The following is an 11,353-nucleotide window of genomic DNA, read 5'->3' as shown; positions in this document are numbered from 1 at the left end:
TTAGGTTATTCTCTACACAGTCAGATATGTTGAACATTTTTCCTAAGAGGAAAAATAGAACAATCCCATGCAGTGTTCTAATTCAGAAAAGAGGGAACTGTCACATCCTTTGATAAGTTATTATTTAGAGGTCCCACCCAGAGATCCTCATATCCGAGATGAATTATTGAGGGGAATCTGAGAGGCATGAAGCCCGGGAGTATGGAGAGACGGTGAGCGCAGGGGCTGGTTTGGGCCAGGGCAGTTCGGCCCTGCGGCCCTTACTGACGCCCCACGGGCCATGCTCACCGTGGTGGTGGAAGTGGAGCGGGGCAGAGAATCAGGTAAGAAACTACACACACTCATTCACAGAGGTCGTGCCCCTTGGGAGAGCCTCTTGGGAGAGGAGAGGGCTAAGCCATCTCAGGATGGGAAACTGAGGCCAAAGTTGAGAGCAGGACTCAGCAGTCCTGGGAGCTCAGTCTCCCTCATTGCAGTTGATGTGAAGTCGACCTTTCTTAGGCCCTGAGGAGACCTGTCACCCCACACTCCTTCTGGAGGGGTCCAACAGCATCCGCTTGCTTCATCCGGGGACTCTGGAGACACAGGTGGAGATGGGATGAAGTGTGGGTGGGGCAGGGGAAGATGGGAGCAACACTGCTGACCCCAGCCCTGCCCACAGGAACAACGCATCGCCTTCGACAGAGTCCTCGACTCCGTGGCTGCTCAGGTAAGGGGGTCTGATAGGGTGATGGGGAGAGGACAGAAGTCCCCGGGCCCCTGGATTCTGGGGTGCTGAGTGCTTCTGGAGCCCTTTGCCAGGCTGGGTCAGGGCACCTGGGACAGGGCAGTGTCTGTGTCTCCCTGCAGGAGGCAGAGCAGCAGCTGCTAGCACAGGTCCAGCCCGCCCTGGGCTCTGTGGGCCAAGGGTACAACGTGGCCCTGCTGCTTCGGGGTCGAGAAAGAGAGGCACCCCGCTTCGTGCCTCAGGTGAGTCCCAGAGGAGCCACCAGGTACAGGTATCGTGAGGCTCAGGTGTTGCCTCCTCTAGGGGGCCTTCAAGAACCTTTCTTTCCCCACCGTACATGTACCCGTCCATTGGGCCCCTATGGAGCCCTGTGACCAATACAGGTTGTTTGGCCAGGGTCAATTTATTCAGCAGTTGACAGGTCAGAGAAGGTAGGAGGCTGGGGCTGATGGGGTGAAGGTCAGGGAAGGGTGGCATGCGAAGATCAAATATCCAGGGAGATATTATTTTCACCGTCCTTGATAATACTAATAATGATAATAAACTTGAAAGTTTTGTTTCGTAGGATTTCATCAAAATGCCCCCAAATGAAAATAGCTCCCTCAGAACCTCGTCACGGGCCCCTGCCCTAGCAAACGGCAGGTCCCACTAAAAACGTCTGCTCACTTGTTTAGGTGCCTGTAAACAGTGAGGTCTGGCCCTACTCCTGTCCTGGACACTGTTTTCCCAACACCAAGCACAGCACAGAGCACACGCGTCACCCTCGGGAAATGTTGAAAGACATTTCTTCGTCAATCCCTTAGTCAATTCATTTCTCAATCCCCATTGAACACTTCCCGCCCCCTTTTTTTTCCACCTTAGCTGCTGCAGACACTGTTTGAGGAAGCTCTGCCTCTTGGGGGCCCTGACCCTGTGTTTAGCACTCTCAGCCTGGTGCAGGTGAGACCCTGGAGCAAAGGGAGACCTGGGGAGCCGAGGCCCTGGTGACACTCCAGAAAGAGCCTGAGGCTGGAGGGCAGACGGAAGGGCCTGGGTCTGGCTCCATTCTGCTGCTCTCCAATGTGGGCTTGCCTTTCTGGGGTCTCCTTTCTCCTTTCTCCTGAAATGGCTGAATTGTGGTGCCTTGCTTGGCCCACAGGGCTCCAGCATGAGGATCATGTGAGCTGAAAGCTGGGGAAAGGCTTGGTGTGTGACAGGTGTTGTGTTTGTGTGACCCCAGCTCAGCCCCAGCGGGAGGACTCGGGACCTGCTGTCTCCAAGGGCAGAGAACCTGTCGGTGCTGGATGTGGCCCCCCTAGGCTTGTGAGTGTCCAGGGCCCAACAGAATCCAAGGATGCTTCTCTTAAGGCAGGGCTGACACTCCCAAACGAGGCCCTTGGAAGTTTCTCCACACTGCCACCCCAGAGGAGGGAAGCTCTGCGCCTGGGCTCCCAGGGCTCCTTCTCACCCTCCTTCCGCCATCCCACATCCCTATTCTTTTCACTCCTCTCACCCATACACTTACACCTCTTCAGCTCGGTCATTGTCATTCGGGGTGACTCCAGCATCTCACCGGGCAGAACTTCAGTTGCTCCACCTGTAAAATGGGAGCAATCCTGACTACCCTGTTTGCCTCCCTGGGCAGATGACAGGGCAGAAAAAAATAAGGTAAAAATGAGAGGATTTTAGGGGATATACTGAGCCTGGAGCCTTGGGGATGATTCTTAGAGGCTCTTGGGAGCCCCAAAGGCTCCCCAGGCAGAGGTTCTGGGGAACTCTGGTGCCTAAGAGCTGAGCTCAGCCTCCCCTCCCTCCAGGGTGGTGGAAGACGCCACTGAAGCGGAGGTGTCTGACTCAAGAGCTGCCTCAGAGCTGTACTTGAGGGCCACAGCGGGCGAAGGCAGGTGAGGATGAGATGGTACCTCCCGTCACCACCCACCTTGCAGGCATTGGGCCTGATCCTAGCCTCTCCTCCACAGGGCCTGCTCTCTGCTTACTGTCACTGTGTCCCGCCCAGGGCCTGCCCCCCCTGAGGGTCCTGGGACTCAGAGTGTATGGCGAGGGGCCTTGAGGATCCTGGAGCTCCCGGGAGCCGGGTAAGTCTGACAGCTTGGGGGATGCGGTGAGCAGGGCTGACTGCAGTACGGACGTCCAGGGCCCGGGCAGCATCTGAGGCTTCTCCTTCCCCACCTCCAGCAGACTGGAGGGCTCCCTCAGCATTTCTTGTAAGGCAGGTCTACTAGCAATAAACTTCTTCAGCTTTTGCTTATCTGGGAATATCTTAATTCCTCCTACATTTTTGAAGGGTAGTTTTGCCAGATGTAGAATTCTTAGTTGACAGGTATTTTTTCATTCAGCACCTGAAACATGTCCTCGCACTGCCTTCTGCCCCTACGCGTTTGGATGACAAGTTTGGTTTTGACCTTACTGAGGGCCCCTTGCGCATAACAAGTTGCTTCTCTCTTGCTGTTTTCAAGGCTGTCTCTGACTTTGGCTTTTGACAGTGTGATTAGAAAGTGTCTTGGTGCGGCTATCTTGGAGTTTACCCTCTTTGGGATTTTTTGAGCTTCTTGGATGTATAGATTCATCATGTCTTTCATAAAATTTGGGAAAATTTTGAGCAGTACTTTTTCAGACATCTTTTCTGCCCCTTTCTGCCTCTCTTCTCCCTCTGGGCTCCCAGTACGCATGTGTTTGTATGCCGGATGGCATCCTCAGTCTCATTTTCCTTCATTCTTTTTTCTTTCTGCTCCTCAGACTGGATACTTTTATTTGACCTACAGTTAAATTGGATGGGATTCTTTCTTGCGCCTGCTCAAATCTGCCCTCTAGTGGATTTTTAATTTCAGTTATTGTGTTTTTCAGGTCTAGAATTTCTACTTAAAAAAAATTTTCTACCCTACTATTGATATTCTCTCTTCATTGAGATATCATTTTATTGATTTTCTTTAGTTTCCTGAGCATATTTAAGATAGTTGGATTAGAATCTTTGTCTAGCCCTGGCTGGTGTGGCTCAGTGGAATGAGTGCTGGCCTTCAAACCAAAGTGTTGTTGGTTTGATTCCCAATAAGGGCATGTGCCTGGGTTGCAGGCCAGGTCCCCAGTAGGGGGCACGTGAGAGGCAACCACACACAGGTTTCTCTCCTCCCTTCCTCCCTCCCTTCCTTCCCCTCTCTCTAGAAATAAATAAATAAATAAAACAACGATGAATCTTTGTCTAGTGAATTCGATGTCTGTGCTTTTCCCTATGAATGAGCCATACTTTCTGGTTTATTTGCATGCCTCATCCTTTTTTCTGGTTGGAAACTGGCCAATATGAGTATTTTTTTTTTATAAAGTTTGTATTTATTGTGTTGGTGTCTTAAGTCTCCACCCTTCCCCGTGGTGCTCTGACTTTATGGATATGGTGATGCCAGAGCTCTGAAAGCCAGACGGACCCTCCTCTCCAGGGTTTGCGCTGTGGCTTGCTCTGCAACGAAGCTGTCTGTTTGCGTAGTTACCCTTCCGAACAACTTCCGCAAGGACTGAATTCTTTGTGGTCACCGAATTCTCCATTCTACTCTTAGTGGCTAGCCAGTGACCTGACATAGAATTCCTTAAACTCCTGGGACACACACACACACACACCAAACCACTTTAAAAAGGAAGAAAGAGAAAGAATAGGGAAGAAAGGGGAGGAGGAGGCAAGGAGGAGAAGAATGGGAAGGAGGACAAGGAAAGAAAAATTCCCCAGATTTCTACAGACTGGCTCTGTGTTGGGTCAGCCCTTATGCTTAGCCAGGCCATTCACAGTTCTGCTTCAGCCTCCCTGCTGCTGAGCCTTTTTAGGGCTTTTCTGAGCTAGCATCCTGCCCTGGGCACGTGCTTGGCTTTCTAGGTTCCCCAGTACACGTGGGAACTTTTCAAAGTCCTTATTCCCCCCAAATCTCACTCCCTGATTTTCCCCTTGAATCTTTCCATGTATCTATTGCTTACAGCAACTGTTATTTTTTAAATTGCTTTTAGAGAGAGGGGAAGGGAAGGAGACAGAGAAGGCAAGAAACATCAATGTGAGAGAGAAACTTTCCTCTTGTACATGTCCCGACTGGGCACTGAACCTGAAACCGGGAATTGAACCCGTGACATTTTGATTTATGGGACTACGTGCCAACCAACTGAGCCACGTTGGCCAGGGCCCAGTTGTTATTTTTGCTTGTTCTTTTGTCTTTCAGTGTTTTGGGGGCAAGGAAGGTTATGTTTTTAAAACACTGTTTTCAGTGTCTTACATTCTCTGGTGTAGCTGCTCTGCCCTGAAAGAGTTCCAAGAAAAATTAAGTAAAGGAACGCCCCTTTGGTCAGTCCTTTAGGAAAACCCCAATCAGTGAAAACAAACACAGTCCTCTGGGAACAAGATCTGCTCCGCTCCCTCCAGAACCAGGCACCCCCGCCGGAAACGCGGACTGTTGTCTACAAGGCACCCCTGTGCTGGGAGGGGACTGCGGATAGGTGAAGTTACAATGCCACAGAGATTTCTCACCCTGTTGAAGCTGCCTTTCTCCTGGACAAGCATGCACGTGGTTGCTATAAACCTTTGACTACCTCCCAGAGTTCTAGCAAGGCTGATTCTGGCCATTTTTGCCAGATGTTTCTGGGGACAGGCAGATCCCCAGAGTTCCCTACTCCGCCATTATTGTTGATGTCACCTTGCTTTGCCATTCTAAAATTGGCTTATTGTCTTTTTTTATTGAAGTGCAAGAGCTCTATATATTCTGGATACAAGGGCAAAGTCAGTAGACAATTAAAATTTTTTATTATGAGAATATGCTATTTGTGTAATTAAATAATAGTGATAAAATACAAATCTGCACAAGGTTGCCAGTCTGTCTGAGAGTGCACAAAAGTGACCGGAAATAGACTTTCCGTCAGTGTGACCTGGGACAGTTTCTTTCCCCGCCCACTAGTGGACGTGCTTCTTCCTCCTTCCCTCCGGCAGGGACTGCCCCCTGCTGCAGGCGTTGGCTGGGAAGGCTGCTGGTGACGACGCGGAGGGCTCACTGCCCTGGATTGTCTCCTGGCTCCTGGAAGGAAACAACTACAATGGCATTCTTCTTCGCCTGGACCCTCGAGGTGGCCTGGGGGTAGGGAGGGGTTCTTTAGGAAGCTCTGGGATCTGATCTTAGGCCTGCTCCACCCTCTCTCCCTACCACAACCCCTACCCTAGCCCAGGGAGATCCTGACTCTCTGGGAGGGCCAGGATTCAGCAAGGTCTCAGGGCAGCCAGCCCGCCGGGGAAGTCTAGAGAGGCAGGGCCAATAGTAAAAACAACCCTTCACCCTTCAGAGGCCTTCGACAGTTTACCAAGCATTGTTACACGAACACCTTCGGTTCTTACTAAACCCCATGAAGCAGCTCTAATTTACAGACAAGGAAAGGGAAGATCGAAGAAGGAAAGGTAAACTTGCCTATATTCACACGGCCATTAAAAAAAAAAAAAAGTTTGGCCACCTGTCTCTACATCAGCAAACACACATTCATTTGGTTAAACAGTCCCAGACCTCCCCCTGTGCCAGGCACTGGGGAACGTGGAAGATCAGTTGGGACAGTTCACATACTCAAGGATAAAGCAGACACGTGTTTATAGGCCAGTTTGGTATGCTGATTAAGGGCACAGGCACACCTGGGCTTTCAGCTCTGCCAGTCACCAGGAAGTTGCTTGCTCTCCCTGAGCCTACGTTGCCTCATCTGGAAACTGGGGGGAGGCAGGACAAAACGTTCAGAGTTGTTGCCTCATTGCAGAGTTGTGTGGCTAGAAAGAGGCTCCCAGAGAGAGCCTCAGCCCAGTGACATCAAGCACATGTGCAAAAGCCTAGCAGGTGTTCGCTGTTTTTGTGAATAGTACTGTTAATAAAAACTAAAGGAATCATAGGCAGTAAGCTTTGGAGTCCAGAGGAAGAAGTGATTCACTCTGAGTCTCCTTTTACCAGGCAGCTCCCTGAGCTTGCTCCAGGCTGCTCTCTTGGGGGCCGCGGGAAGGAGGATGCAGGTGAAACAGGTAAAGCCCACCCTGTGGGATGCAGCAGAAGAGGCCCGAGCCCGCCGGGCTGGCCTGAAGAGCCTACGTTCAGGCCTCCTTGGGGTCCGGCTGACAGATGGGGGGCTCAGCCAGCTGGGCAGGGCACTGCGGGAGTTGCAGGTGAGCCAGGTAAGCTCTGAGGGTGCCTGGGTCAGCAGTGGCCAGAGCCCACCTTGAACCGTCTCTCCATAGGTGGTGAAAGCCTGGAGCCGGCACCCAGGCAGCCGCTTGCTCACGGGGGTCAGAGGTGAGGCTGCGGTGCAACCAGAACCACAGGTGCGTCTTTTTATCCAACCTCTTGGGATCCCCACCGAGGTCTGCCTTCCTTCCTCTGTTTGCAGAGCACTCCCTGGGGGCCCTTCCTTTACTCATTAATTTATTGAGTCCTAAACGTTTATTGACCACTCACTATGTGCTGGGCACAGTACCATGGAGGCCCTAGGAAGTCCGTGTCCTCATGGAGTTTACAGTCTGCTGGAAACAATTACAACATCATATCAGTCTAATTTAAAGGGCTTATCAACACAAGGTTCTGTGGGGCATCTAAGTTAGTCTTGGCAAGAAAAGGAAAAAAGGCTTCAGGGGAAGTTGATTCCTGGAGGAGGTGGCCGGCAATGAATGAAGAACACTTAGGCAGAGAAAATAACAAGAAAAGTCTCAGAAGTAAGTGAGTGCTTGATCTCTTTGGGGGACTGCAAGCAGCTTGATCTGTTGGAGAATAGAGTTTGAGGAAGAGAGGAGAGAAGGGTTGGAGAGGGAAGTAGGGGCCAGGTCATTCAGGGCTTTGTGACACTAGTGAGATGTTTGGACTTTATCTGGACAGCCCAAAGGAAGCCACAGAAGTATTTCAAGCCAGGAGGACAACATAGCTCCCACTTTTCTTATATTAAAGATTTTATTTATTTAGTTTTAGAGGAGAAGGGAGGGAGAAAGAGAGGGAGAGAAACATCAATGTGTGGTTGTCTCTCACGTGCCCCCTCCTGGGGACCTGGCCCACAACCCAGGCATATGCCCTGCCTGGGAATCAAACCGGCGACCCAGTGCTTTGCAGGCCAGCACTCAATCCACTTAGCCACACACCAGCCGGGGCTGTTTCCACTTTTCTTTTTTTATTAATCCTCACTCAAGGATATGTTTATTGAATTTAGAGAGAAAGGAAGGAAGGGAGGGAGGGAGAGAAGGAGGGAAAGAGAGAAAGAGAGAGACAGAGAAACCAAAGTGAGAGAGAAACATTGATTTGTTGCCTCCCATATGCACACTGATCTGGAATCGAACCCACAACCTAGGTATGTGCCCTAACTGGGGATTGAACCTACAACCTTTTGGTGCACAGGACAACACTACAACCAACTGAGCCTCCTGGCCAGGTCTGCTCCCACTTTTCACGTGAGCAAACTGCGGCTCTGAGAAGGGAACTGAGTGTCCCAGGGTCACTGGGACAGTCAAAGTCCATGCAGGCGCAAACGCCCAAGTGCTTAGACTCGAAGTGGCGCTTTTTCGTCCTCTCAGGGTGTACGCCCACCCTTGTGTGGGAGGGGGCACTGTTTTCCATGACTTGCCACAGGGTGGCTGGAAGGCTGCCCCTACGCAGCTTCTCCTGGTGTTTCCGTTTTCACAACACTAACAACTGGTTTTTACAGCCCTGGGCCTTGGAAACCAGGCCTGTGAGCACCCAGTCACTGAGCAGTGCAGTGCTTTGGGTGCCATACCCTGTTCCATACTCTCTGTAACGTTAATCAGCTCTATGTTATAGACGAGGAGAAATGAAGACTCGAAAGACTAGCCACCTGCCAGAGGTCATACAGCTAAGAAAAGGAGGCGCTGGGGCCTGATCTGTTTGATTTCAAAGCCCTGGGCTTAACTCACACCATCCTGGGAGGAAGCGTGCAGACTTCCCACTCCTAATATCTTCTCGGCAGGCAATAAATTCAGGAGCCAGTCCAGGCCTCCAGGGAGAACCCAAAGGTGGGTCAGGGGGAACCCCAAGGTGGGTGGAGCTGGGGGTCTTCACTATTGACATGCTTAATTGCATTTTCTGCCAGTGGCAGGAAGAACAGCATCTCTAGGACCTGGGCTCCACCAAAAGCATCTTCTCAGGGACTCTGAGGAACAGGTACCCTCATGTACCCAGAGCAGTGGGAGGCTGTTGGGGGAGTGAAGAGTTGCAGAGCTAATATGTCTCTGGCTTACCCTACCCCACAAGGGGGAGAGATAAGGAACTTCTGGCAAATAAAGGACCTATAAAGGTCTACTGCATCCCTAAGGGAGGGGCGTGGGAAGGCCGGGTATTCCTACTGGGTTGGATCAGGAGTATGCGATCCTTAGGGCCTCCCTGACATCTACTGGCAGAGCCAATATTTTTCCTTTGCCCCCATGGCCTCTGAGTCTCTGTCCAAACTATAGGCTCTGTCAGGCCAGTTAGTTCTGGCAGTAGCCCTGGTAATGGGATTCTGTTGGAAATGTTGGCCCCTGTGTTCCACTGCTGTGTGCATACATGGGCTCCTGGCTGAGCCCAGACTGATGCCACCTAGGCCCAGCAGGCCCCAGATGTGGCCCTGCAGTTCCTCCTGGCCCAGGCCCGGAGGCAGAGACTGCGAGAACAGCACCAACTTTGGATCCAAGAGGAGCTGAAGCATTTGGAACAGGAGGCGGCAGGTGACCAGGTCAAAGGCCTGGAGGCAGGAGAAGAGGTAAGGCGGGTCATGTAGGGGACTTTAGCTCCTTCTGATTGGGCCAGGCACTGTGCTAGGGTACTGAGATCCAGTGTCAATCACGGCAGACTGGGCTGTAGCTTCTCTCCTGGCCCTCACAGCTCTGTAGGGGATAGATGAGGCAATTCTTGGTGCTAAGAGCTGTGATGGGGGGAGCTAGGGGCTTGTGGCAACAAAGATGTCCACCTGACCCAGGCTGGAGTGGATCAGAGAAGACGGCATCCAAGCTGAGAAGGACAGGACAAATGAACCAGCCAGAGAGACCGACTGGACTCTGAGCCCCAGAGGAGCAGTCTGCACTCACCACACAGAGGAACTCAGTACATAGAACTTATCTGAACAAATTACAGGACAAAACCTGGCATGGCATGGGGTTTGGAGGTAGAGAAACTCATGTTCTAAGCAAGGATAGTGCTGCCGTCAAAGGCCCGGAGGCGAGCACTAGCGCAATGCGTTCTGGGTCGTGCATCTGTCCACCTGGCTGGAGCCTGGCAGGTGTGCGGTCAGAGGCAAGGCGGAAGAGATCAGCATGTGCCCCGCCTCCAGACTCGGGCTTTACCCCAAGGATGCTGGTGAGCCGTTGAAAGGCCTGTCATCCCAGCTCTGCCCGTCACTGGCCATGGGAATTTGGGCACGTTAGGTCACTCCTCCAATCCACTTTCCAAGTCTGCAAAATGGCAGCTACCTGATAGGGTTGACATTGGATAAAATGAGATCATACACACGAAGCATGTAGAACAGAGTGGGTACACAGGTGGCACTCCAGAACGCTGTCCCTTGGTATCCACAGAAGATTGGTTCTAGGACCCCTGTGGATACCAAAATTCACAGAGGCTCAAGTTCCTATATAAAATGGCACAGTATTTGCATGTAACCTCCACATATCCTCCTGCATACTTTAAATCATCTCTAGGTTACTTATAATACCTGATATAATGTAAATGTTATGTGAGTAGTTGATGTACTGTATTGTTAAGGGAATAGTGAGAAGAAAAAATAGTTTGTACATGTTCAGTTCAGACATGCGGCCACTGTGGTGGACCAAACTACATAGTACACATCAGCAATAGCGTAACATTTAAAAAATATTCTTTCAATCTGTGGTTGGTTGAATCCACGAACGGGCTGTGGATACGAAGGGCTAACTGTGTTATCTCTTAAGGCCTCCACCAAGAGCCAGAGATGGCACCGCGAGCAGGCAGCGCTGAGACTCCAGCTGGAGGCTTTTCAGGCAGAGCGGGACACTGCAGAGCAGGACCTGATAGCCCTCTATGACCTGCATGTGCAGGCCACTCGAGCTCAGACTTGCCACCTGTTACAGGTCAGTAGGGACAGGCCTTGAGTGGGTGACAAGGCTGGCTAACTAACAGACATCTCTGAATCTGGGCACAGGTGTTCCGAGCCTGGCGGGGGCTGTGGGAGGAGCGGACCAGGACCACAGAGCATCACCACCGCCACCTGCTGGCTGGCATTCTGCAAGACACCATCAACCTGGCTGCACAGAACCAGGACCTCCAAGCCCAAAACCGGCAGTTGCGGCAGGTTGAACACTAGAGTGGATCCTTGTCCTCGGGAGAACTCTGGTGATCAGAAATCCTTCAGAGGCAGTTTCCTCTCTCCTTCTTTTAAAACTTTTATTTATTGATTTTAGAGAGAGAGGAAAAAACATTGATTTGTTGTTCCACTTATTTATGCATTCATTGGTTGATTCTTGAATGGGCCCTGACAGGGGATGAAACCCACAACCCTGGCATATCAAGATGACGCTCTAACCAACTGAGCTACCCAGCCAGGGCCCCCTCCTCTTATATTCTTAACGGTCCTAAAAGGAAGAGCAAGTTGAGACACAATAACCAAATGAAACTTCATTGTAATTAATACCAC

General features: G+C 51.2%; 1 protein-coding gene across 1 annotated transcript; it reads left to right on the top strand.

Annotated features, from left to right (window-relative positions):
* The first annotated feature begins 280 nt into the window (after nt 1-280).
* Nucleotides 281-11,295, top strand: LOC112318030 (uncharacterized). Its single transcript, XM_045183859.3, has 16 exons — nt 281-323; nt 502-587; nt 662-709; nt 850-969; nt 1,589-1,666; nt 1,947-2,029; nt 2,524-2,610; nt 2,686-2,802; nt 5,679-5,812; nt 6,670-6,878; nt 6,951-7,034; nt 8,678-8,723; nt 8,801-8,871; nt 9,290-9,448; nt 10,632-10,790; nt 10,862-11,295. Exons 1-16 carry the CDS (start codon nt 281-283, stop codon nt 11,021-11,023), a joined length of 1,686 nt encoding a protein of 561 aa, XP_045039794.2. The 3' UTR covers nt 11,024-11,295.
* Nucleotides 11,296-11,353: the final 58 nt, after the last annotated feature.

Source organism: Desmodus rotundus, chromosome 10 (assembly GCF_022682495.2).
Source record: "Desmodus rotundus isolate HL8 chromosome 10, HLdesRot8A.1, whole genome shotgun sequence".
NCBI lineage: Eukaryota > Metazoa > Chordata > Mammalia > Chiroptera > Phyllostomidae > Desmodus > Desmodus rotundus.
This window is presented reverse-complemented; position numbering and strand designations above follow the sequence as displayed.